Here is a 27,867-nt window from a genome sequence, read left to right on the forward strand (position 1 = left end):
AGAGAGAGAGAGAGAGAGAGAGAGAGAGAGAGAGAGAGAGAGAGAGAGAGAGAGAGAGAGAGAGAGAACTGGGCCAAATTTATAAGAATACAAAGCATTCCCCAATTGAGAAAGGGTCAGTGCATATGAACAAGAGTTTCTCAGATGAGAAATTAAAACTATCTTTAGCCATGTGAAAAAATGCTTTAAATCACTACTGAGTAGAGAAATGCAAATAAAAACAACTCTGAAGTACCACCTCACACCTATCTGGCTGGCTTATATGATTAAAAAAAAAGGAAAGTGATAAAAGTTGGAGGGTATATGGAAAAATTGGGTTACTGATACACTATGGTAGAACTGGGAACTGATAAAAGCATTCTAGAGAGCAATTTGAAACCATGCCCAGAGGCCATAAAACTGCATATCTTTTGACCCAGAAATACCACTCCTAGATCTGTATGTATACCAAAGAGTCAAGGAGGAAAGGACCTACTTGTACAAAAATATTTATAGAAGCTCTTTTTATGGTAGCAAAGAACTGAAAACTGAAGTGAGTTCCATCAAATGAGGAATGGCTGAACAAGTCATGGTAAAAGATTTTAATGGAATGCAATTGTACCATAAGAATGCTGAACAAGATGATCACAAAAAATCCTGGAAAAACTTATGTGATATGAGTCGAATCAGGAGAACATTGTACACAATAACAGCAATAAAGATGACCACCAACTGGGAATGACTTAACTACTATCAACAAGGATTCAGGACAACTCCAAAGACTCATGACAAAAATGGCTCTCTGTTGCTATAAAAGAAAGTGACAAAGTCTGAAAGCAGATTAAAGGATGCCATTCCTCACTTTATTTCCTCTGTGAAATTTTCTCTAGTGTAATCTTTCACAACATGATGAACATGGCGATATGTATTATCTAATAACACATGTATATCTGATTTCATATTACCTGCCATGTTAGGGAAGTGTGAGGAGGGAGAGAATATGGATCAAAAACTTTGAAAATGATTTAAAATTGAAAATGAAAACTGAAATTAACAGAACCAAGAGAATATTACACATAGTCACTAGTGTTTGAAGAATAACTTGTGGATACCCACTTCCAGAGAATGAACTGATAAATAGAAATACAGAAAAGAGTTTATATAAACAGATATATTTTTTGTCAAGTTATACCTTCTCTAGTGCAGGGAGGAGGGGGATGGAGGGACATAGCTGGGTATTTTAATATAATCAACAAAAAATAAATTGATAAGAAAAGAGAACAACTTCTATTCCAAATCCCTTATTTTATAGATGAGGAAAAATGAGGTCTAGAGATGTAAAATGTTTGCTGATGGTCATGTAAATAATAGGGAGTAGAGTTAGATTTTGAACCCAACTCGCTTGACAGCAAATCCAGTGCTCACCAAATGTATACTCAGTTATTAATGGAAACATACTGTTTAATTAATATAAATAAAAACCATACTCCACTTTTCTGCTACTTTTGTGTAGTACTCCTTTGTAATACTGTGTGCAACTCTGAGTGTTGCTTTTTAAAGGTAAGTGGAGAAATATAGAATATCCTGAGAAGACCTAACAATATGATGTAGAGTCTAAAAATTATTTTACAGGGAAAATAATTGTAAAAACTATAGATTTCTAAGGTCTTTTCCTATAATACTGTGGTCTTTGTATGCTTAGCCTGGAGAAACTTGAGAGGGGCTTTCACATTTTAAAAGTCAATCATGTACGTAGAAGAAGGATGTTTGTGATGGTCCTCTAGACAGAAGCCAAATGAGTAGCAAAGGGTGGAAGTTAAAATGAAGTTGATGTGAATCCAGTATAACAAAGATGAGAGTAGTTGGATAGTGGAACACGGGTGCTTTGTGAAGTAGTCACTTTCCCACCCCCTGGAGGCAGTATTTAAGCAGATACTGGATGGTCATCTGTTTTGAACTTATGAATAAATCATTCAGTGTTCAGGTTTGAATTAAGAGGTTCAGGAAGTGACCATACAAGGGACTTAAAGTAATGAAGGAAAGTGAAGGTTTATTCAAAGGGTACACAGGAGCAGGTATTCTAGCACCTACCGGGACTGACAGATGCAGACTCAAGCAAGTCCTGTCTGATTTTGCAGGACAATCAGCCCCCCCTCCCACTGCCTTATTCTGAATTCTAGTTGCCCAATTACTGGAGACATTTCCAAGTCTACACCAATTAAAAATAAAACAAAACAAAATTAGGAATGCATAGATGGCAATCAAGACCATTACCCTATAAGCTGAAGGACTCAAAGATCTCAATAGCAGAGGACATTGTGTATTGCAAAGGATGGCTAGATGGAAAAATACTGGCAGAGTCCTCTTGATATCTCCTGGGACAAATCTTACTCAACATACTTCACATGGAGAGAAAGGGCTAGGAGAAACTTTTGACTTGAGGGGTGTTAATCATCTTTTTGAGAGGCAGACTGCAGGAGGCTAGGGAAACAAATTCCTGGTAAGCAGAAACTAAAGTAGAAAAAGCAAAACTCAGAACATATACTTGCTAACCATACAAGTAGTTAGTGCAGTTAATGCAGTAAGATAAATGTAATCTTTTACCATTCCTATTAGGGCCGATGTAGCAAAGATCTTTGCTTTGGATGGGAAGTAGATTTGATAAAGTTTAAAGGCCTTGCTGACACTAAGATCCTGTGATATTGTAACTGTGGAGGGTTTCTTAGAAGATTTTGTCATTTGCTTGAAGACATATGCTTCTGGTCCTTTGGAGAATTCATTTAATTCAACAGGGTATCATTTTCAAAAAAAACCCTGAGATAGTCATCAAGGAACTGTTGGGAACTGATGACTGATGTTGTTCTTGATGCTTACATACACTCTTGATGCTCTGAGCAACATTGGGGAGTCATTGTGGAGGGATGAAATGAGAGGAAACCTAAAGAAGATTTGCAGGCACTTATTAGCATCTGGAGATTATGAGAGTATGTTATCTTGAATATGAGTGAACATTTCTTTTTGAGAAATACAGATTAAAAGTCATCATACAATCTTTCTACCTAAATGGAACATCTTTTCAATATTGACATTCTACATGTACAGTTGAAAGTCTTAGAATACTACAATTCCTGAAGAACTATAATTGAGAATATCAACTCAGAAGAATATGCAGAGGTATAGGCTATAATATATATTTACAAGCAATAAATATGAAGGAAAACCAGGGGAAAAGAAGCCAGCCAGGGTATATCTGAATGAAAAAGATGAGCTGGTCAGAAAGGAAAAGTGAGAGACACGCACTGGTATTTTCATGGTGTCAGGAGAAATTTTGGCAAGCACACAGAAGGCTCAATGCATGTACCATGACACATTTATGGGAGGTTCTGCATAAGAGAAGAATAGGCTGAATAGACCAGGATGGTTGACAATTAGCATAGTTGAAGGAAATAGTCACTGATGAGACTGTAGATGAATTTGGGTATTTGAGAGAGTACTTTGTTCAGTGATACATTGATTGACACAGAAGTAGAAAATTGAATCAAGAAGGCTAGAATGTTTTTTGGGAAGTTGGCAGATTGAATGTGGCACCAATCTAGGGTCATGTTTCAGACCACACTGAAGGAGTTGTACAAGTATCTAACCTGGTTGGCAAGGAGGCCTTAGCCTGGCCTTGAAAAAATTTATTGGTGTATGGATCTAAGCCATACTTGGCAAGAAAAAAGATTTGACAAAATTATCAACAGCCACAGTCCTGGCATGGAAACAATGTTTATTGGGACATATCTCCTGTAGGAAAGAAATGTCTTAGGAAAAGATAAATTCAGGATATTCAAATATCTGGTATATTGTGAGGGAAAATAAAACAAGCACAGAATGGTTTTAAGAAAAAAATTAAAGATATACTGAAGAAAATGTTAAAATACTATAGCAATATTAGAGAATTGCAAAGAAACATCAATCAACATTTTAAAAAATTTAGCATATATCTCTATGTGCTAGGCACTATGCTAGCTGCTAGAGATACAAAGTAGGAAACCATCCTTACTAAAAGTGATCTTACATTCAATCATTTGAAAACTTAGAGTTACATATATTTTATTTCTTTTTTAGCTTCGTGAATTAGAGATAATTTTAATTATATGAATGTTTATACTCAAATATGCTGGCTATAGAAATTTACCTTTATGGGGCCTATGGTTTCTTATTTTACCAATAATCAAAGAATCATCAAATACAACTAAATTACAGTGATTTAAATATTATACATTTGTATAATTTACTAGTTCACTTTTTGAATAAATATTATAACTATTTCAAACCAAAAATCATGTTTGGCATAAAAATGCAAAAGGGGTTGAAATTATTGCCTTTCTTGTTGCCTTCTACTAAAAACTTAGCAAATGAATTTCTTTTTTTGCCCTCAAAGTTCTGTAAACATTTGCTTCCAGGCTAAATTTTATCCTTCCAAGTTTCAGCCAAGAATATTTTTACAATCTCACTATTAAGTTCTGAATATAGGAGTTTACAATGGAAAAATTGCCAGACCTAAAGCTCTAATTGTGTAAATGACACCAACACAATACATTGCTGAGTCTTCCATCTTGATATGCTGGGGGTGATATATTATTTAAATCCTTCTTCTACATTATTAGAAGCTAAGCTCTAACAGCATTGAGGTTGGCTCTATTTCCCTTCCATTGGCTCTAAGGAAAAGGTATTTTAAGAACCTAAATTACTAAGCAGTGAGAGTTTCAGGGTAAATCAGAAATGAGAAGATGAATAATAATAATAAAAAGCATCTCTGACTTCAGCTTTGGAGTTGTTCTAAAAAGATCAACTTTTGTTTGATCACCTTCCTCTCCATCACTCTGGATTCCTAACATTCTCTTGATTTATATTATTTATATAATTGCTCTATAATTTAAATAATTTATTTATCTATTTATTTTTTTATTATTTATACTACCTTGCCTTATTTTTTAGGTAGTTTATTTAGCTGTGTATTCCAATTTGGTTCTTTTAATTTCTATGAGATATCTGATAAAAGAATTACTGTACATTTTTAAATGTAGGCTTAGGTCATTAATAGTTACTAATGGAGTTAAATGTGTAACTAGCAATACTAATACATATAATGCGATTATTTAGAAACTGCTTTTGATTGGCAATGGGAAATATAAGTAGAATTTCTTTAGCAAAATGACATTTCTTTGGAAGGACTCAATCAAAAGAGCAGGTATCAGGTATTAGAGATAAACAATTGGTTCGATTGCTTGTCTTCTGTGCATTACAGATCTTACAGATCTGTACTTTTTATCTTCTTTCTGTTCTTAATTTTAAAGTAGATTTCTTTTTCTTTCTGCACCTTGTCATTTCTGTTTTTTTCTGTTGCCTCTTCCTCGTTCTCTTTTATATTTTCTCTTGATGTTTCCTGTTTACTCCTTTAAAATAAAAAAAGAAAAAAAAAGAAAAAAAAACCTCCAGTTCTGAATGTGGCTTTCCAGCAGACACAGAGGCCCCAGCATGAATACCCCAAAGAGCCAGATCCAACTTGGCCTGTGCACAACTTGCTGACTGGCTTTTTAGGAAGGTGGCAATCGTGGGATTGTATTAGAGAGGAATGAAGTAGATACCCATCATTCAAAACTGGACAGAGCTTAATTCCATTTCGGAAGGAGAAACCAGGGAATATACCCATGCTTAACTTTAGATTAAACAAAGTTCAGTGCCCCTGGGAATACTTTTTTTTTTGTTCAAGAAAACAAATATTCCCCTGAGGAGAAAAAAATGCTTATCTTGAACTGTTGATTTCTTTTTTCAGTATGTAATTTTTATCAGTTTGTTTTGTTTCTGTTTCTTTTTTTTAACTTAATGCTTATAAAACTAGTAAGTAGAATTCTCCCTGGAATGAGATAGAATCATAAAAGGCTTTGAGAATCTTGTCACAAACTAAACAGTACAAATTGCACATTCTTCATGGAAGTATCAGCGTTTAGTGCGTGCTTGGATCCAACTATAATAGATTATCCCAAAGTGGGAAAGAATGAACAGTACAAAATTAGCAGAACTGGGAGCTGAGATCGTTGAGTGGAGGCAATATGATCTGCACTTTCAGGGTAGTGGATTCTAAGGCAACTAGAAACAAATATGCAAAATTGTATTATGGCAAAAGAGTACTTTGTAGGTTCTGCAGAACAGCGTGTGCAAAGGAAAAAGCAGAGGATTTGGAGTCAAAGGATCTCTGTTCTCATCCTACCTCTGTTATTACCTATTTGACCCTGGGAAAGTCATTTATACATTCTGCTCATATGTTTGCTCATTTATCAAATTAGGACATTTGGATTAAAAGTTGTCTAAGATCCATCCCAATTCCAAATCTATGATTTTATGATCATTTGGTAGCAAAAAATAACATTAACTTCTATGGTTAACAGTCATATTTATTATAGTAATGATTCTGAAAACTGTGTCTATTTTAAGATACACTGTAGAGACCAGACCTTGGATTTTCTCAGGGTAAGGAATACCTTAGACCAGTGATGGGCAAACTACGGCCCGCGGGCCAGATGCAGCCCTTCTCCTTCATAATCTTTCTGGCATTAATAGGGCTTAGTATCACAAAAAAATACAAGAATTTTGTAAAATGTGTCATTGTTATTTTTTTTTTAAACCCTTGTACTTTGGTGTATTGTCTCATAGGTGGAAGATTGGTAAGGGTGGGCAATGGGGGTCAAGTGACTTGCCCAGGGTCACACAGCTGGGAAGTGGCTGAGGCCGGGTTTGAACCTAGGACCTCCTGTCTCTAGGTCTGACTCTCACTCCACTGAGCTACCCAGCTGCCCCCTCATTGTTATTTTTTAATAAAATATACTGGCCTGCTTAAACTTTTTTTTTCCCTTTCCTTTGGCCCCCTCTTTAAAAAATTTGCCCATCACTACCTTAGACCAGTACCAGGAAAGATCTGCAAGTCTTCCATCACTTACAGTCTTCAAGAGAAGCCTGGAGCAATAAGTGGCTTGTGTGCCTTATCCAGAGTAAAAAGGTTTCAGGCATGACCCTTGAAACCAGTCTTCCTAACCACAAAAGTGGTTTTTTTGAAGGTATGCCACATTGCCTTATATACACATACCCGGAACATCTCTAAATTTTGTTCCAGTTCTATACCTTATATGTAAGTAATGTCAAAAGTGTACATCATGTAAATGACCCTCTCCCACACTGTCTGTGATCTAGCCAAACTGGTTTCTGCTCTGTTCCTCCCACATTCTCCACCATCTCCATCTCTGTGCCTTTGTGATGACCATTTGTCATCCTTACCTAGGACTTTGAATCTCTCTATTCCTTTTAGATGAAGCTCACATACCAACTTTTTCATGGAGCCTTTCTTTTTTTCCCTCATCCCATTTTCAAATGCCATATTTTCCAAATTACTTTGTATTTAATTACTTTGTAAATTATTTATTTAATTATAATTATAAATTTTTGGTACTAATTGATGAATTTGTAATAGGAACTATTTCATTCTTTGTACTTTTATCTCTAGAGTCTAGCATAGTGCCTGGCACATAGTAGATGCTTAATAAATCATTATTGATTGGGGCATCTAGGAAGCACAATGGATAAAGCCTAGAGTCAAGAGGACCTGGCCTCAGATACTTCCTAGCTGTATGATCCTTTGTTACATTTAATCCCTCATTTACCTAGCCCTCACCACTCATAGTATCGATTCTAAGACAGAAGGCAAGGGTTTAAAATGAATAATTGCTAATTAATTGATTGTTCTTAAGTATATGCATATGCCAGATATATATTATCACTTATAGGTACATGTAGATACTTTAAATATGTAAATGCTTGGCAAAATAACAAGAAGTGTCAAAGTAAATGATAAATAGAGGTACAACTTGGACAAATATAATTATTTTACGTTGTCACTGCACATGTCATTAAGGTATTCTTTCTATGCCTCCTCAAAATCATACTGTCCCAGGATAGGAGTTAAACAAAAGGAAATAGTTAAGGTATGATAATACTTTTAGCTCTTCTTTTTTCAGGTCACTATAATCTACCCAAAGATAACTAATTGTTCAAAGTAAACATTCCACTCAGACCACAAAAGGAATCCATTACACAAACATATAATTCACAGTCATTTTTAGTGGGTTGTAAACAGTTTGGAATGAGCATAAAATGGGACAAAAATCAAAGTGAGCATTTTGAAATGAAAAAGTGTTTGCTACAAAAGGTCAGTCCCTTTGCTTGGCAAACTATGTAGAAAAGCCTGGGAAAATGCTGATCACACAAGCAGTGAGGGGATTTTAAAGCCAACAACCTCCCTGTTTCTTTAAACAGACATCGGAACCTATAACTGGATCCTGTCAAACAAATGACAGCAAAAAAATATAACAGCTGCTAAGAAGTAAAGTTGAGAGATAAAGTTTTCTGAGCTAAGGACCTTCTCAGAAGTGGACTAAAGGTCTTTCTTAAATCTTTAAGGAAGGTTATGGATCTCAGGGTGGCTTTTAGGCAGCAAGTCAAATATGTAATTTTGTATATCATTCCTGTCACAGCATTTTGTGTTCCAGGGGAATTTAAAAAAAGGGAAAGAAAGGACAAACTTGCTGTTAACATCTGCAGAGCCATTCAGCAAAACAGCCCATACCTGTAATCATCAAAATTGACAATGTATCATTTTTAGCATTGTTTGAATGTTTAGGGACAAATTAACCTGGATTTTAAACTGGAGTGTAGGGCATTGTCTAATCATATTCCAGTAAATGAATGCCAAGCCAAACAGAAATAAATTTCACTGGCCAAGTCATACCATTCCATTGCAAACTTAAAATATCTTGAAATCACAAAAAAATCATGTTTAGGGAAGAAGCATATTAATTCTGCTAGTATGTTGCATCAGAATAAAAGCAACATCTCTTATTTCTGAACTTTTTTTTCTATGGTATATCATTATTATGATGGTTTGGGATAAAAGCTAGATCACCTCCTACCTTTTAGATTAAATTCTAAAGTCTTTCACTTGAAGAGCTACCAATTTATGGAACAAGTAAATAATCTGGGAAATAGCTTGAATAACATTAAAGGGACTTAATACCATCCCTGTGGCCATATCACAAAATCAAAACTAAAATAATTTTTCTGCCATTTAGATATTTTCCTGCTGACCTTGGGACATAAAAGATTCTTTTGCTTCTAAAGCAGGAATGGTGAAGACTCTAGGATTGAGTCCACAGTTGTTCCATACCAAAATACAAACAAATGGTACCCATCTTTGTTAACAGAGAATGATGAACCATTTTGCTGTGTCTCAAATAAAATGCCATATTTTTTGTGATGTTCTTCCTTTGGCTTAAATCAACCTGGATCTTAATTTGAGGGAGACAGGCCAAATATATTTTTCAATTGGCATTCTTTTAGAACCCGTCCTAACAAAGCCCCAAAGTATGAACACAAATTTCCAGAAGAAGCTATATATAAACTGTACTTATTACCCCTCTTCACACACCACCAGGTCCATTTCACTAACACACAGATTTCATCCAATGTTTCAGTGCTTTTGACTATCTTAAACACATGAATAACACACACATATGCACAAATACAGCAGTCATCTGATGAAGCCAGGTATGGAAAATGCAAAAGATAACAAAGAATGAAAGGAGGATCATTTCTGTTTTAACATAATCTCTTTCTGTCTAGTTTTATCATCCAAGTTTTGCATAAATTTCCTAGGCTAAGTGGTGAGCAGCTAATGTCAGAAGGAGCAAAAAAGGACTGAATTCAAATGATAATAGATGGTAGCATGCAGAAGGATGTTGTGGGGGCTTAGAGGTAGATAGAACAAGATCCTGATAAGAAACACAGCAAACGAGTTATCCGCTAAATTGGTTTACATTCGGCTCACTAAGACATTTCCTTCTTGGCTAAATTAAAAATGTAACTAATACCTTCTAACCAGCAATGAATTTGGAATGCCTCTTGTAGCAAATGATGGATACGATTTCTGTATGAAGGTTACAGAAGCATGAACGATTTGCTTCTGTCTAAATCAAGCAGGTAAAACAAAAAAAAAATTAAGCTGGTGTGATCTGCTTTCCTGATAATGTTTTATTTTAAATCAAGCATGTAAGTCACATTTCTTGGTGCAGTTAGAAAATACAGATAACTTTTTTTTAAGAAGAAGAAAAGATTTTTCAAAAAATTTAATAAAAAAAGACTTTCCACAACACTCCATGTGCCAGCTGCACTAAGTATTTAGGCCATCTCAGTAAGACTATGAAAGTAAACATACAGTTTTCATTAAATGTGCCTTTCCCATAATTGGTACATAAGTATTTCCCATGACTCTGCAGTGGAGTATTTTGGCTGGAGGAATATCTGGCCATTAGGAGGAGGGTTTCAGATATGTTGAGTCCCAGCCATGCCGAGAGACTTGGCACCTTTCTATGCTACTTCCTAATACCAACCCTAGTATAAAATGTCATCAGAAGCCTGCATAAACATTGGACTTAGCTTCACATAAATTATTGCTGTCCTGAGATAGTTTGTGCCAGAATTTAGTAAAAAACAACACTGAGTAAATAGAGTTGGAGTATAAAAGTAAGAATATTAATCCAAGAAAATTATCATAGGAAAATATGATAAAAACATGCATGCAAATATTGTGATATGAGGTTTATCTTGTGCCCCCCCTAAGTTTGGTTTTCGCCTAACATTTTTATATAGTTCCTTTTACCATGCTGAAATAACATTTCCTTAATTTTTTGATGTATCTAATGTTTTATATTCACACAGAGCTTTAAAATTTACAATCTTAGTCATTATTTTAAACCATGTCATCTGAATTGATTTGGACTAATATATTAATTTAATATTATATACAGATATGGATTTATGCAATAATTTTAGTATTACATGCAGATAAAGGAATAAAATCCCATATATGTTGGACAATCATGAAGTCCATGTTCAGAAGACTTTAGTTTTTACTTACTCATTTCTCACTTCAAAATATGAAGAATTGTTCTTGTGAACATTTATGTAGATGGATGGATAAAACAGTAATACTTAGAAGTGAATACAATTCAATTTAACAAGTATTTTTAAGTACTTACTATAGTTTACTAGCCACTGGGGTCAGAGAGACTGAAACCTTCAAAGCTTCTCGCTGCCATAGTCTTGGGATAATATAACATGCACATAAATAGCTATACTGCATATAAGAAGTAATACAAAGTAATCTCAAGAGAGAGAGGGGACCAGGAAAGGCCTTAAGTAGGAGATGGCACTAGAGCTGGGCCTTGAGAGAAGCTAAGGATTCTATGAAAAATCATATAAATATAAACTATTGTGAATAATTTAGGGCTTCTCTGAAATTTCTATTTGGATTTTGGGCTCAGTACAACATTATTGTGCACATAGTGAAAAGTCAGTAAATTTTGGAAAATGAAGACAAATAGGATTCTGATTTGGAGGCCACTTTAATGGCTCTATTGCCCAAGTTACCTAGTAAGTAAGGATCTGGTCTCTGTTTCATTAGTTGTTTTTTGTTTGCAATCTATGTTAAATACTACAAGAAAATCTATTGTATATAAAATAGAAAAGTATCATGAAATGTAATAAATCATACCTTTCCTTCAAAACCGTGAGGAACTCTATTCCTCCTTGATTACTCATGTTCTTCCTTTATTCCCTTTTTTTTCTATCTGCTTTTCCTGATTTCTGCTCTTCTTTCTGATGTGTTGATTCTCTTTTCTCTAAAGCTACTTTTTCTCCTTTTCCTACCTATTACTTCCCTTTTTGTTATTCTCTCATTCCCTACTGATCTGGGAATAGCAGAATCCCAAGGTGGTCCTTACTATATAATTAAAGTGTGAATTTCCAGGAGTTGGAAATTGCAGGCCGTTTTTATTATGCTTCTATAATAAAGCCAGGTAACATCAAGAGAATTAAAATGGCTCTTTTCTTGGAAGATAACTTGATAAAGATTTTCCCCCTTGATTCTATTGTTTTGAGGCTGGAAGCTGAAAATGGGAATAGGTTCACCAATCCTTTTTCTGAAAACACCTCAATCTTTTACATGATATATATTCCCCTAGATCCTGGGAATATGTTGTAAACTTGTAACAGATGGTGATGAAGCTTCATATTTTTATACAATACATTTTTTAAGATTCTGCATCTAGTGTATGTATCTCTCAGTTAAAATGACCTTCAATGAGTGAAGTCATAGTAGGGAAGAAAAAAAACCCACACATATATAACCAAACAAACCACAGATATACGAGAGCAGAAATGTTTGAGGCAATTAAATTTTATTCTGTTCTGTCTTTGTTGAGATGCAATAATTTCAGGTGACAAACAGAATTTCAAAAAAAAGAGAATCAAAGGTCATCATAAGATTGAAGGTTCAACTATTAATCATCGTAGGAAAATAGTTAGCCATGTTCTAAATGGCAAAGAAACATGTGCAAGAGAGAATATCACTGTTTGCAAGTTTGGGTGGTATTTGCTTTAGTTGGGTAATGTTGGGGACTTACCAAAAAATGTCCTGGCACAATATCTACCAGGGATCTTAGCATGAATATTATGAGGGTTCTAGTACTATGATTGCTGACATTTTATGAATGTTTTAGCATTGGCTTGAAAACAAGAAGTTTGCAATTGATTCAACAGTATGTCAAACAGACAAAATATTAAAAAAAATGAACATTAGCGAGAATTACTAATGTCCCTATTGTAAAAACAAACTAAACCCAATATGAAACTTGATCCAGTAAAAAAAAAAGACTCACGAAAGTAGAATTTTAATTGCATGACTTCCCAGGCAAATCAAGTGGCTCTGTTAACTTAAGAGTCTCAGTTGTAGAGGCGGCTGCAATAATGGGGGTGAAAACTACTACATATTCAGTTACTCACCTCTTTTTTCAACAGCCTCAATGCATTGCTTTACAAACTGAGGTACTGTGGAATTTTCACGTTCACACACTTTGTGCAGATGAGAGCCAAAAATTTGATCTATGAAGAAACAAAGATGAGTTTTAGTAAAATCTAAGCCTGTGCTCTATAATTTTATCCTACTTCCATATCTATATTCCTATAGAAACTCCATTTTCTACATGAATTGTTTTTATTTATTTAATTCTGCACTGCTCAATGTAGTCACACAAAGACCAAAACTCATTCATGTAATCTGGAACATAAGAAAAATCAACCAAATGTCTTCTGAAGTTCCTTCCAGTTCTAAGATTTAACATTTCTAAACAGTGGATAGAACCTTAAACTAAGAGCCAGGAAATGAAAATTCAGTTACAAATTTGTAAGGCTGATAAGATAAATCACATTTGCTCTGGGCTTTAAACTCTGCCATTTGTAAATTGAAACCAACAAATTTCAATAAGATTCCCCCCAGGTAACCACACACACACACACACATACACACACACACACACACACACACACACACACACACACACACAAACAAACAAACAAACAAACAAACTTTGAGGACAGGGAGCATTTTTAAAAACATGTTTTAACATCAGTAAAATTTTACCACCTTGCTTAAAGAATGTGCTTAATACAGTGTAGCAACATCAACCATTAGTATTTGAAATGTGAACTCCTCTTAATGACCAACAAAATGTCATGCCATTGGAAGAACTGAATCATTTTATTACAATCGTCAAGCCAGAAGGCAAAAAGAAAGTGGAAGCTTACTGTAATGGTGTCTCAACGGGCCTTCTTAGAGAAACTAAGGAGATTGCTAAGTAGTTTTCTTACCCTGTAACCCAAAGCAACGAGAAATATCTTTTTATCTCTTGCAGTACTCATGATGAGCATGAGCAAAAATACCACCATGAAAATAACTGAAAGTTATTCACTAAATAGTTTTAGAAGATTAAGAAGTAGAGAGGGTGTTAGAACATAATGCTCCAAACTAAGTGAACATATGTTTTGATACCTGATGATTTCAATGTGTAGGTGAGCACAGCCTCACCTTTCATTTTTATTATATTTTATATAATGATATGAATATATTTCATACAATAATATGAAAAGATCTATTGGCTCAGGTTCCAAATATGATAGTACCCAAAGACTTGTAAACTCAGAAAATCCATGCCTATATGACAAGAATACTTTCAGAAGCACTGAACAACATCAAGAAAAAAGGAAATTCGGTATACTTTAACATAAAAAAGTGTAATTTCTGATATGTGAATAACACCAGAATCATCAGCCCATCCAGACCATTGTCTAGTTCTAGCAAAGGCTAATATCAGTATCAACATAGAAGAGTAGAGATGAAAAGATCATTGGGGTTGGGTTGCTCTGATTTGTGCCCCACCTTTTCAAAACAATCAGCAATGCTGAAAAGCGGGAAATGGAAAATGGAAAATGGTAAAGCTATTTGATTAGCACCTTTTTCTTTGAAAGCTTAAGTGATTAAATACACTTATGATAATGTTAAAGCCTGTTAAATTGGGCATTGTCGAGGTATATAAGGGTCCTTTAAGTGCTTTTTAAAAAAATATCATTTTATCAGAAGAGAGTTTTATCTTTTAAATTTTTATTAGTTCTTTCATTATTTCAAGAGAGATAACTGGATAGAAGGCCTTTCAGTAGACTGTAGGATCTTTGCTGAACACTAACTGCTTTGTATTCCCAGTGACTTGCACAGAATAATCACTTAATAAATTTTTATTTAATTAGATTGAATTTTAATTGATTAAAATATTAATTATAGTATCAATAAATGCCTTAAATATGTTAATTATATGTAATTAGCATACTGCAAATAAATTATAGGTTGTTTTTTTTTCTTTTTACATCACTGCTATAATTTGAGGATATTTGAAACAAAAAAGCCATATTCTAAAGAGCAGACTTCCAAGTAGAGGTCTTAGGATCAAACTCTGTCTCCTAAGTTTTTATGTTAGTGACCTTGAGCGAGTCACTTAAATCCCCCTGGAACCATATTGTCCTTATTTGCAAAATAAGGGTTTTAGACTAAATGTCCCCTGAAGCTCCACCACCTTAACTCTAGATCTTTGATACAATGTTATCAAGAAATAATTCTAATGGATTGACTTCATAGTAAGTTAGCTAGATTTTCTCTTTCTGCCCTTTTCCTATCTTTTACCTTCTTTCAATGCAATCTTATAGGCCCATTTCTTTTCTGTTGATTTTTTTTTGCCTGTGCTAATCAACAGGATCTTTTTCCTTTGAACTTTTGTAGCATTTATTTCTTTACTATTCTTTTAGAATTTCACATACAAACACAGAGAGAGAATGTAGATATTGTCCTGTCACACCAAATAAATTGCAAAGCAAGAGACCTTGCCTTATATTTCTAAGTCTCTGAACTGCTTGTCAAAGAACATGGTTTCTTCATTGTCTAGCTTGGAATCTTGCAAAGACTTTAACACTTCAGGCAATGGAGTCAATATTTTTTCACTGTGTAAGATATGAACTTCGCTTAATTTAGTTAGATTAATCCTTGAATAACACTCATATACAGTTGGATATTAAACTTGTCTTTTTAGTGGCCATTGATTTCAAGAACCCAGGGTTATAACCACACTATGGCGGGGCATTTCTTGCATGATACAGACATGTAATAAATGGATTTTGAATGAAGTGCTGTCCATCTGGAATTTTTACATGGATAGAGTACTCAACTGGCATTCAATGAGACAGTTCAATTCTAAGAATATATTTAGAATTGTAGATGGTTCTGATGTTCTAACAAGGAGATGAGCATAAGGAGGCAAGTAGCAATTGTGCTTCTCTACCTCCATCTGCTAAAGGTCCAGGAGTAGTAGCATAATGTGGAACAAAGAAGGCCTAATAGGAATTATTCCCTTCATCCTGTTTCCCCATTCTTATAGCACCTAAGGGAGCAAGCCTAGATTTCCAGGGATATGAATATCTACCTAATCTTCTAAAATTATTTATTTGGGAAACACATCTTGCTGCGGGTGTGAAGATTTTGGAATCCCTTGCAAATTAACATGGCTTTGACTACTACCATTACTGCATCTTCATTCTATCATTTCAGCACTCTTACCAAGGGTGGCAGGCAACACATCGGTTGGAAAAAATCCATTTTCTGCAATTTTTCTTTGAAAGAATCTTTTGGTGAGAAAAACAAATAGGCCTTCCACATGACTGCACTTATGAATCATGTTGTTTACATAATGAATTAGAATTTAACTAGGAATGCTGGTTTCTAATCTTTATGCTTTAAAACTTTCCAACGATTTAGGTTGCTCATCTTTAAACATATCAGCATAACCAGGTTAAATCTCTCAGATTACAAATTAGCTTTATTCTCCCTCACCTCTGCTACATATTTTTGACAAATGGTAAAAAGAGCACTCAGTAATGGGAACTTTGTCAGTTAGATTCCAAATGAATCAAACCTATGAGGAAAACCACTCAATAGAGGCAGTTAAATGTTCAAATAATGTGGCTATCTTATCATCATTTACCCACACAGTCTCTTCATGCTTTTCAATATGATGCCTTCTGAATTCATAGAGTGTTTCTGCAGTTAATTAATAGAGACTAGTACTACTATTACTGCTTATAATAACAAGCCTTGGGGCTCCATAGAATTGGAGACCATGGTGCAATAGAAGGAGTATTTATTGGCTTTAGTTTCAGAGGACTTAAGTTCAAATCCCAGCTCTGCTACTTATTACCCGTGTGAACTGGTTTCATTTTCCTCATCTGTGAAATTAGGAGGTTAGACTTAATAGCTTCTAGGTCTCTTCTACCTCTAAATCCAAGATCCTATGACTATGACTATTCAAATCCTCTCTTGGTCAAGTTATGTTGACATAGCTTGCCAGTGCCATCTACTGATCTTCTAATTCCCGTCATTCAGTCTTAGCGCCTTTAGTACAAGAGGAATTCATATCTCATCTCCTTCACTCTTATTCCAATTCTAAGTGCCCTTACTCCTTATCAGTCCTGTTCTGATCTCTTCAGTGTCTTCAGCCACAATAAAATCCAATATTCTATTCTCGCTGGAACTCCCACACTAGTGTCAATAAACCCTCACATACTTGAACTTTTCAGGGAATAGTTCTTCCATCTCTTTGATTTAATAGCAATCTGAATCTTCTAAAGGTGATGATATCTCTTACTAAATTTTCAAGAAGTTGCACTCATTTCTACTAAGGGCTTAGTATATTCCTTGAATTTTTTTCTGTTGTCAACAGACCATCCCTTTACTTCACTAAAAATTCTCTCAATGATAATTTCTTTTTTAAGGGTTCATACAATGAATTCAGTTGTCTTCCATAAGGTGTAAGGTGTTGCTCTAAATCTAATTATCTTCCATACTGCTATTCAAATTTCCCAGCAGTTTTTGTTCAATAGTGAGTACTTATCTCATGTGCTTATCTCATATTCTGTTTGTCAAATAGAAGGATGGAAAATACATTTGCTTCCGTATGTTTTGTATCTATTCCATTCTACTGATTAATCTTTTTATTTTTTAAACAGTGTCAAGTTATACTGAGAATTACTGTTTGGTGGTATAATTTGAGATTTGGAACTGCTAAGCCTCTTTGGTTCACATTTCTTCTCATTATTTCTATTGATTTCCTTGAAGTTTCTGCTCCATATGATTTTTTTTTAGTTCTATCAAGTTATTTTTGGTAGTTTGATTGGCATGGCATCACACAATAAATTATGTAGGTAGTATTGTCACTTTTGCTACCTTGATTTGCCCTACTCCTAAATAATATATTTCTCAGTTATTTAGGTCTGTCTTTATATCTATAAATAGTTGTTTACACATATCTATATAATTCCTGTGTGTAACTTGTAAGGTAGATACCAAAATGTTAAATACATTCTATAGAAATGTGAAAAGAGTGATCATAATTCTAGTTAATATTCTCATGTCCAGACTTGGCATTCTTTCAACCAATCCTTAAGGGCTGTTTTCTATCCATCATTTAAGGCCAAGATCAAATATCACCTTGAGAATGCCTAGTCTGACCCCCCAGTGGATGACAAATTTCCCCTCAGACTTCTCATTCTTTTCCACGGTTTCAATGACTAACTAACTCTAGAGAGATGAGTCTCAAATGTATATGTACATTATTTACTTATTTTCTGAGATTAAGATTACACATAATTATCTATAGGATATCTATCTGGGTGCATCCTTAGTATGTCTTTTTAAATCTTGGGTCTTTATTTCTGTCTGAATCTTCGATGTTTATAACCTTAAAATTGATTCTTCCCTTTCTGTTATCTCTCATGTCCAATCAATTACCAAGTGTTTTTGATTCTTCCTTTCTGACATCTCTTACCTTAATTCTCTCTTTTCTTTTCATTGCTATTACCCTGGTACAGCACTTTAATATCACCAATCCAATTTTAATAGACCTTCAATATCTTTCTATCTCTATTCTATGTCTCTCTCCCATTTCATCCTTCTTGCCACTAAAAATATCTTTTCTTCCTTTTGACTTTTTATGTCATTTATCTTCTCAAAAATATTGAGCTACTCTTCCAGCATATCCAGTAAAATTAAAATTCCCTTCCTACCAGTCAAACCCCTCTATAATCTAGTTCTATTCTATTGTTCCAAATATACATCATATTATTTTCCTCAACACATCCTCTTTCCTCAAGCTGAATGTTCAGTGTCCAGGAAACATATTATAGACCCATTTTTGTGCTAAGTATTTGATACATTGTGATGAGTTCTATACTATGCCTTATTCTAATCCATTCTTCAAATGATTGCCAGAATCCTGTTTTTTTATCCACACAATTGGAAATTTCAAACCTCTATCACCCAAATGTCAGTAGCTCCCTATTGCTTATAGATTTAAAAGGAGAAGCCTTGCTTAATATTTGGAGTTCTCAACCTGGCAACACCCAATATTTTCAGTTTTAGTTTATATCCTTTTTTATACATACTTTCTGTTTGAGCCAATCTGAGATATTTCCTACTCTTTCCACCCCCTACCATGCTCTGTATTCTTTTGTCTTTATGTATTTGTTCTTATTCTTCTTATGCAGGGAATGACTTTCCTAGTCCCTCTTTACATGTGGAATTCATATCCGTATTCTAAAGTATAATTTAATTAATTTTGAGGACTGTCCCCTCAGAACTCAAAAGCACTTGGGTTTGTTGCCCTCTAAAGCACTAATAATAAAATACTGCACAATATAGTCATATGTTTGTGTCTTTCCCGTCTACTAGAGTGTAAGCCCCTTAATGCCAGTGTTACTTAAAATATCTATACTTTCTATATCTCCAAAATTACACATAGAGATTCGCACAAAGTAGGCATAAAATAATTATTTGTTGACTGAGCAGAAAGGAAATAAGAGAGAAGCAGGCAACTTGTATAATTTTAAAATCAAATAATCAGTCTTTTGATCATTAAAATTTGACCATGGGAAGCATGCAAAATGTATTAGATAGTATGCAAAACTGACTGTTTCTTCATGTGAGGGAAACTTACCAAATTAAGTGAATATTTGTAAAATAATTAGCATAGTTCCTGGGACATAGTAGATGCTTAATAAATTCTTATTCGCCTGTACACTCATGTCCAAATGTTTATCTCTTAAGGGAAAGGTATGAGGATTAGTTCACTTTCATCAATCAAGACTTTTTTAAAGAAAAAAATCACTTAATTTTATAGGCAAGTGATAAGTAGTTAACTATATCTTGCAGCTCTGTAGAAGGTTGTTTTATGCATATATAAGAATCTTAATGGAAAGACAAGAAACTCTTCACAATGTAGAGTCTTTACTCCATAGGTTTACTTTCCTGAAATGTTGATATATGAAGCTAGTTGTAATTAATTGTCTTAGAGAAGATGAAGATGGTAGCTGACTGGATGCCTGCTAGGAAACAATGCTAATTTGATATATTTTATGACCTGAATTTTTAGTTCATTGGGAAAAGAAGCTGTCATAGGTAGAACTTTATTGATGAGACACTCATTTAAAGTAATCTCTCTTAGTAAATGGTGGGATAGATTGATTGATGGAAAAGGAGGATGGGAATGTTGGTTAAAGGAGGTGGAAAAAAGTAGGAGAATAAATATCTGTATAGTGTACCTACTATCTGCAGGTAGGAAAGGTTATTATCTCCATTTTACTGTTGAGGAAACTGAGGCAAATGGAGGTTAAGTGAGTTTACAAGGGTCACATAGCTACTCAATTTCTGAGGCTAGATCTCAACTCATTTTTTGTTTTTGTTTTTGTTTTGTTTTTGTTTTTTTGGCACTCTGAGCCCAGTACTCTATCCACTGCACCATCAGCTATATCTAAAGAAAAATGGGTAAATCTGGAACAAGACACACTTCAGGGAATTTTGAATCTCATTAGGGCAGGGGATTTGGATGATGGAAAGTAGTATGAAGCTGAATTTCTAGGGGACAGGCAGAGAAAGGAGGAGGAACAGTCTGAAAAAGAATTTTCCCTACTCTGCAATTTTGCCCAGGGTCCTGGTAACATTTGTCCCTTAAGTTCAGCTCTGATACCCAATTCTTCAGTTGAAATGTGAGGATACATTTTCAAGACTATGAACCTCATTGTTATCTTTCCAAATTAAGATTGTCTATTCTCCAGTCAAGCCTCCAAATAATGATATTAGCTTCATTTCTAATTGCTTCCTCTCCTTTGGCAAGGAAGAAGGAAAGAAGGAAAGAGAGAGGTGACATGCACCAGTCAGACACCTTTAAATTCCAGCTTCTTTGAGATGCTCTTCTCTTTCCATTTTTATTATGCACATTCCTCTACCCAAGTATGAAGAGTATCCTGTACTAGATATGTTCTTTACACTAATACGGTATAAATTCTAATCTGATTGTTAGGATTAAAGTTAAAGTAAGCAAGAAATAGAAAAAATAAATACATGGATGCTGTATACACACACACATAATACACACACACACACACACACACACACACACACACAGCCTCCCAAGAGTATATATATTTAGTAAAGTTTATTTGGAATCTAAACAACCAGAAAGTTCAAATAATTAGAACTTTAACTTCAGCATACTTTTATGAGAAGGAGATAAATAACAAATAAACAGAGACCAGAGATTTATTTTTTTACAAAGTAGCTTCTAGAGTACATCTTAGGTTAAGTACCAAATAATTCAGCAAATCTTCTACATCTACAGTATTGGACAATGATAATTGATGTACAAAATGATAACCCTGAGACACTGCAAGATCATGTAGTACCTTCTGAATCATCCAAGAAAAATTCAATTATATTTAGTACAATTTTAGTATGAAATGTATTTTATTCCATTCTAATTCTTTGAAAATTATTAGTCTTTGACTAGAGTAGCTATCAGTTGAATAGATAATTAAACCAGCCTATTTCCTTATCATTCCATGATGTTCTAGGAAAGGACACATGGTTAAGAGCCATAAAAAAAGATTACATAAAGGACAACAAGTAGCTTAAAATGGGGAGACATAGTTTTGTAGAGATGATTTGGGGAATGGATCTAAAAGTCACAAAAGAGAAACTCTAACAATTTAAACAGATATGGAACAGAGAGATGGAAATGTTTTTCTTTTTCCCCTTATACTAAACCCAGATAAGTAAACCATTTTGGGCACAAATCATTCTTTATTTCATCTGTATTTTGTTATCTATAAGAGAACTAGAAAAGGCTTAAGTTCATGGTAATTGGTCCCAAAGGTTCTTTCTCCAAAAACATCTCCTAAAAGCAGGTAAATGATTTCATGAATGGTGACTCATGCCTCAATATGGGAAGTCCTGAGTTCAAATCTGGCCTCAGACATTCCCTAGCTGTATGACCCTGGACAAGTCACTTAACCCCAATTTCCTAGCCCTTACCTCTCTTCTGACTTGAAACCAAAACTTAGTATCATTTACAAAACAGATGGTAAGGATTTTTAAAAATCTCAGAAATATAAATCCAGAGGCAGCTAGCTGACACAATGTGACCTCAGTTTTCTCAAGTGTAAAATGGGGACAATAATAACATCATTCTCTCATAGTTTTTGTGAGGTTCAAAAGATATAATATTTGTAAAGCACCTAACATAGTGAGTGTCTGGCACATGGAAGATGTGTAATACTATAGATTTCATCCTTATTTCATCCATTTCAACTATATGATAAAGTCTGAAAATAAATTTGGCCATTGTTGAAGTGTACTGTGATCTTGGGCAAGTCACATATGCCTTAATTTCATTTAAAAAATAAAGCTTAGGGGCAGCTGGGTAGCTCAGTGGATTGAGAGCCAGGCCTAGAGATGGGAGGTCCTGGGTTCGAATCTGGCCTCAGACACTTCCCAGCTGTATGACCCTGGGCAGGTCACTTGACCCCCGTTGCCCACCCTTACCACTCTTCCACCCAGGAGCCAATGCACAGAAGTTAAGGGTTTAAGGATAAAAAAAATAAAAATAAAAAAATAAAGCTTATAATACCTTTAATATGAATCTCACAGTGTCATCATGAACTGCAAATGAAAGAAGGTATATAAACTACTGTAAAATACAAAACTATACAAAATAATGCAACATAGTCAAATACAGTAAACAGATGTGTAGAGTATGCCATTTAAAGATTTGTTTGAAGCAATTGGAAATGTTTATCTTAGAGGAAAATAAGATGAGAGGGATGGAATGAATACTATCATCAGACATTTGAAGGACTGTTAATGAGAAGAGGGATTAGACTTTTATTTCTTGACCCCCAAAGGGATTAACTAGGACCAATGAATTGAAGTAGAGAAGCCAATTTATAATCAATGCAAGTAATATTTCCCAAAAATTAGATTTATCCCAAATTGGAATGGATTCCATTGGGACATAATGTGTTCCTCTCAAGTAATACTCAGTGACCACTTTTTGGGATACAAAAGAGGATATTTCTTTATGAGTTCAAGTTGGAATAGGTGACCACTGAGATCCCTTTGAACCCTGAGGATCTGTAATGCTGAATTTTCCAAGATAGCAACTTACTTTCTTGAGAGATACAGAGAGAATAAGGAAGAAGGTTAAAGATGATCTCTGCAAGACCTTCACATTAAGGAGTCAGAAAGAGGATAAGAAGTATGCAAAAGACCCAGAGAAACATTTTAAGAAGTAGAAGAATCTAAGGTCAAATAAATAGAGTTTATCCTTAGGAAAAATATTGAGTGGTGTCCAAAGTTCCAGATGGGTCAAGGACAATTATGATTGAAAGAAAGTAATTGAATTTGGTGATTAGGAAATAAACGATGACCTTAAAGACAATAGTTTTAAAAGTGTATGTGTGTGTGTATGTGTGTGTGTGTGTTTGTCTTAATTTAAAAGGAATGTAAGTATGGAGTAGGCACAATATTTCCAAGGAACTTAGTTCTAAAGGCTAAAGTAGGAAAATGGGAAAGCTGAGAAGCTGCTACATGTCACATGGCAATTAGACTTTTTCTGGAAAGGTAGAGGGGAAAGGAAAAGAATACCAAATTTAAATATTCTGAATTTTCTAATTCAAGCACTTTGTGAAAGATGGAATAAGAGCAAAAATGTTTTTTGGCTTCATTTATGAATTTGATATATTCATAGCATCATTGTCACTCATGTTGGAAAGGAGGCTTAGTAAATTATCAATATCACTAATTAACTGCTTTCATTAACAATTCTTAATTTATATTATTTTATGTATAATATATTTTCAAGGTCTAGGGAAGGGGTCCAGGGTCCTGGAATGATCCTGCTCAGTTAAGTTTTGGGGAATACAGTGGGCAGATTTAGATCAGTGGATTCTAGGCATAGTCTAGAATAAGCTACTAACAATTCCTTCTTAATGATCTCAGAAGGAAACCCAGAGACTTATTAGATTCTTTTGATTTTGGAAAGCACACATTCTCTGCCTATATATCATCATAATCCCCATTTTTTGAGTAACCCACAAGTTACTCAACTGGAACTTAGAACAGTGTCAGCCCTGAAAGATGATAAGGGAGCTGTCCAAAGAGTCCTTGGGTCCTTATGATTCTGCAAGGCTCATGTTTTTAGAGGTCTTAGTGTGAGTGGAGTCTTTGAGGGGAATCAAGGGATGGTCAAAATCAGGCACTGTTAGGCATTAATAACTCCAGGCTCCCTAAAGCAGTCACTCACCTTTGAAAAGCAGTTACTTGTCTCTTACTAGACCTTAGTTGCTGTCGAACAGATGACACAGTTTCATAGAATTACCCTTTGTCCAAAGTCACCTGTTTTGGATTAGATGATGCAAGATGTTTATTCTTGCTAGATGGATAGAACACTGAGCAGGTCGGGAGAGGGGGCAATTCTTTTGTAAAATGGAAATTGTAGTTTAGAAATCACACGTCCCTTAGTCTCTTTGGTATTGGTGCTCTTCACAAACAGGTAGTTTGTTGACAGAGACTGAGGCTTCCAGTCTAGACTCTGGAAACCTGCCTCCTCTATTGGTCCAGTGACTCCAACCTATAAAGATCTTGCTCCTGAGGAATGCCATTTTGCCCAGTTATCTGATGGTCCTGGCCACTACAAGAGAAGCTTAAATAACTTGATTTATCTCCTGTTAGGAGATACTCTTGGAAATAGGAGTAGGTAAGTTCTTATAGTTGTTTGAGCTCTGGGCTACATGAATGGCATATGAGAGAACTTTGAGTGATGGACAGAGAAGTTTTTATCTATATTATCTGCTGGGCAAATAGCTATGGACTGGCCAAGTTATATAGAATCTGGAGAGCACAAGACTGGAAAATCAAAGGCTCTTAAATCTCTTAGGTAAAGACAAATGGAGGAATTGTCTTGATGTCTCCTACTGTACACAGTTGCTTGTAGGCACCCATCAGAAACATTAAAAAAAATAGGTTGCAGATACTACAAGAAGAGCAGAGGTTGAAGAGGGGGGTTCATTGTCAACTTGAACATTCCAGTGGGCTAGGCAAAGGACCATATCATCTCCATCACAAAACAGTTATTTGTAACATTAGTGACCCATAACTTGTCCTCAGCTGACAAAATAGAACTCTACTATCTCAGATCATTGTAACAGGGTTGCCCTTGCTGATGAACAGTTGCTTCATTCTTCATCTCACTGCCTATGCCAGGTGTCTGACCTTTCAGATTCCAAGTCAAAGACAAATTGATGTCATTTTGAAAATGAAAAAGGTCCCTTTGTACATTTGTTTCTTGGTTCCAATCTTTAGGAATAATAATAATGATGATGATTATAACAACTAGAATTTATATAGCATTTACTATGTACTAAGCATTTAACCCCTCTAAGAATCAGTTATCTCATTGGTAAAATGGAAATCAAAATACTTGAATTGCTTACCTCTCCGTGGTGTGAGTAAAGCACTAAATAAATGTAAGTCACAATTATTAATTATATCAGAGTTAAAATATTGATCCAATTAAAATATTTAGCATTACAATGTTAGCTAGAGAAGTAATTTATTTTTAACCTCAGAATCAGATAAACATCTAATAAGGTCCTTGCCTTTTAAACAGACAATTTTTCTCTAATAGACAATGACACAATCCTTGATACTTAATTGGTCTGTGGAGAACTAGGACTTAAAACCGTCTTTATCACTTCATAGGCCATCTACATACAAAACCTAAGCATTTGAGGATCCAGCAGCATCTAATGATCGACACAAACTTCTGACCAGTTTGCTCCATCTTGAAATGTGAAGGTTAAGGAACTATGATGAAGTGAATTACTGCTGTATCCTTGGTGAATATCCATATTATTATTAAATAAAACTTCTTTTGTTAAATATTAGATGACCTAATATAGATGACCTATCTCATCCAGTTCCAGTGCCAAATGTGAACCATAAGACTACTCTGAATCAGGGCTGGCCCAGAAAATTCCTCATAGTACAGACAAGCAAACTGAAGTGTTAATGTCTTGCCCAAGTCTATACAAATAATAGAAGAGACAATATTTTAATTCAGTTCCTTTGAGCTCAAATCCCATGTGCATTCTATTGTCATACTGTCATTTCATTATATTCTATAGATTAAATAATATCAAATTTCAGAAATACCAATCAATATTGGATCTTCCAACAATTTATCTTCAAGTATAAATTGTAAACTACTCCAGTTTTACACAATGCCCTTGGGAGAAGTTTGTATTTCCTCTCCCAGATAGCAATGGTAAATTGACATACAAAACAGAAAAACATTATTTTTAATTACTTGTGTTCTTTTAAAATGAATGATAAAACTCCATACTTTTTTAAAAACAAACTGTTTAATGATTTTGAATATTACACCGAAATATACTAATATAGCTAGACTGAATACATATATCAGAGTTTCTTTCATTTGGGTCTTGAGGAAATTCCTTTTCACTCCTTTATAACTTTTGAGTGTAAGGTGTGTGGCTGATATACCTGAAAACACTTTGAGTTAAAATCTTTTTTTGATCAAAGCCTCTGGTTTAAAGCTATTTTAGATTCCCATTAAAGGCATTCTCTGGCACCCAACTTCTGCTTAAGAGCATCTTTGAGGAAAAGGGCTTTGAATCAGGTAAAGTAATTTTATAATAAACCATATTAAGGTGCAAGGGAATCAGTGTGGGGCTGTAGAAGTGTTGACAAGTTGCATAAAGGCATGGGATAAGATGAGTTTTGAACTGTGAAATCCCAGTGGGGTTTGATGAACAATACAGGGCCCCATTTGGTATATATAATAAAAGTGAAATATATTTCCAGGAATGTAATTGGTTTTGTATCCAAATTATTAGACCTGAGCTGTGTGTTCACACACACACACACACACACACACACACACACACACGTGTATATTCTACAATCATTTGAGTCCTTTGGTTATCAGTTAACCAACTAGTATTTGTATTTCCTTTTCTTCAGTTTTAATTGCAGAAAGTGTCAAGGACAGTACCCACAGGGACTTTTTCCTACTCTCCATAAAGGGAGGAATTGCAGGTATCTTAAATGAGGAGAGATTCCATGTAATATATCTTTCCGCACCCCAGAGAGTCTAGTTATATCTTTATATTACACAGCACCAACCACACATACCTTATATAAAAAATGCCATTTTGGAGCCTCCCTATAACTATAAGACATCTCCTATCACATGGTTACTGGCTTATGCTGGGCTTCTGTCTCTAGCACTTGGGGTACAATAATGGGAAGTCAGGAGGCACCCACCACACCCATATTTATCAGGTATATCAAAGCATAGTGGGGACCTGTCCAAAGACCACATCCAAAACTAGGATATCCTCTGGAGACACTATCTATTCCATGTCCTGTTTCCCTAAAAGTCTTCTCCAGGACAACCTAAAGCACTTTTGTCTCCTGACTGAGCTGTTCATCTCCACCCTCTCCTGGGAGCTTGAAGGAAGAGCTCCTGTGGCCTCAAAGGACAAAGTATCATTATTAATTGCCATCAGTTTAAACCCCAAGAGAGGACATATACAGTGTGAATTCCTGTCTCCTTTAATGGACTTCATTCTAACCACTGGTTTTCTTCTTGGACTGGCTATGTACTGATTATTTTTAAGGTTTTATTCATATGTTTTGTTTTTACATTACAAACATTTACAGATTACCTCTACCCTGTGAGAAGTATCTTAGTTTTAAAATAAAACAATAGGTAAAACTAACAATACTGTGACTAATTGAAAATGAATGTGAAGCTCCACAACTGTAATATACCTCACCACTCTATTTAAAATTTTTAATTAATATTAATCTATTTTCTCTTCCTTCTACTCTCCACTTCATTAAAAAAGAAATAATTTGTAACAAATATGCATAATAAACAAATTCCTTTGATAACTATAACTATATATAAAATATGTATTGATTGATTGAAATTGTTTATTAATTAC

The 27,867-nt window shown here is 34.7% G+C and overlaps 1 protein-coding gene across 1 annotated transcript in view; it reads right to left on the reverse strand.

Annotated features, from left to right (window-relative positions):
- The window catches only part of ARHGAP15 (Rho GTPase activating protein 15), an 817,445-nt gene that overhangs the window by 281,745 nt on the left and 507,833 nt on the right, over positions 1 to 27,867 (reverse strand). Inside the window, exon 9 of the mRNA XM_044669898.1 lies at positions 12,913 to 13,011. Coding sequence (XP_044525833.1) covers positions 12,913 to 13,011 — 99 coding nt within the window. The remainder of the gene's footprint in view (positions 1 to 12,912; positions 13,012 to 27,867) is intronic.

This window comes from Gracilinanus agilis, chromosome 3 (genome assembly GCF_016433145.1).
Source record: "Gracilinanus agilis isolate LMUSP501 chromosome 3, AgileGrace, whole genome shotgun sequence".
NCBI lineage: Eukaryota > Metazoa > Chordata > Mammalia > Didelphimorphia > Didelphidae > Gracilinanus > Gracilinanus agilis.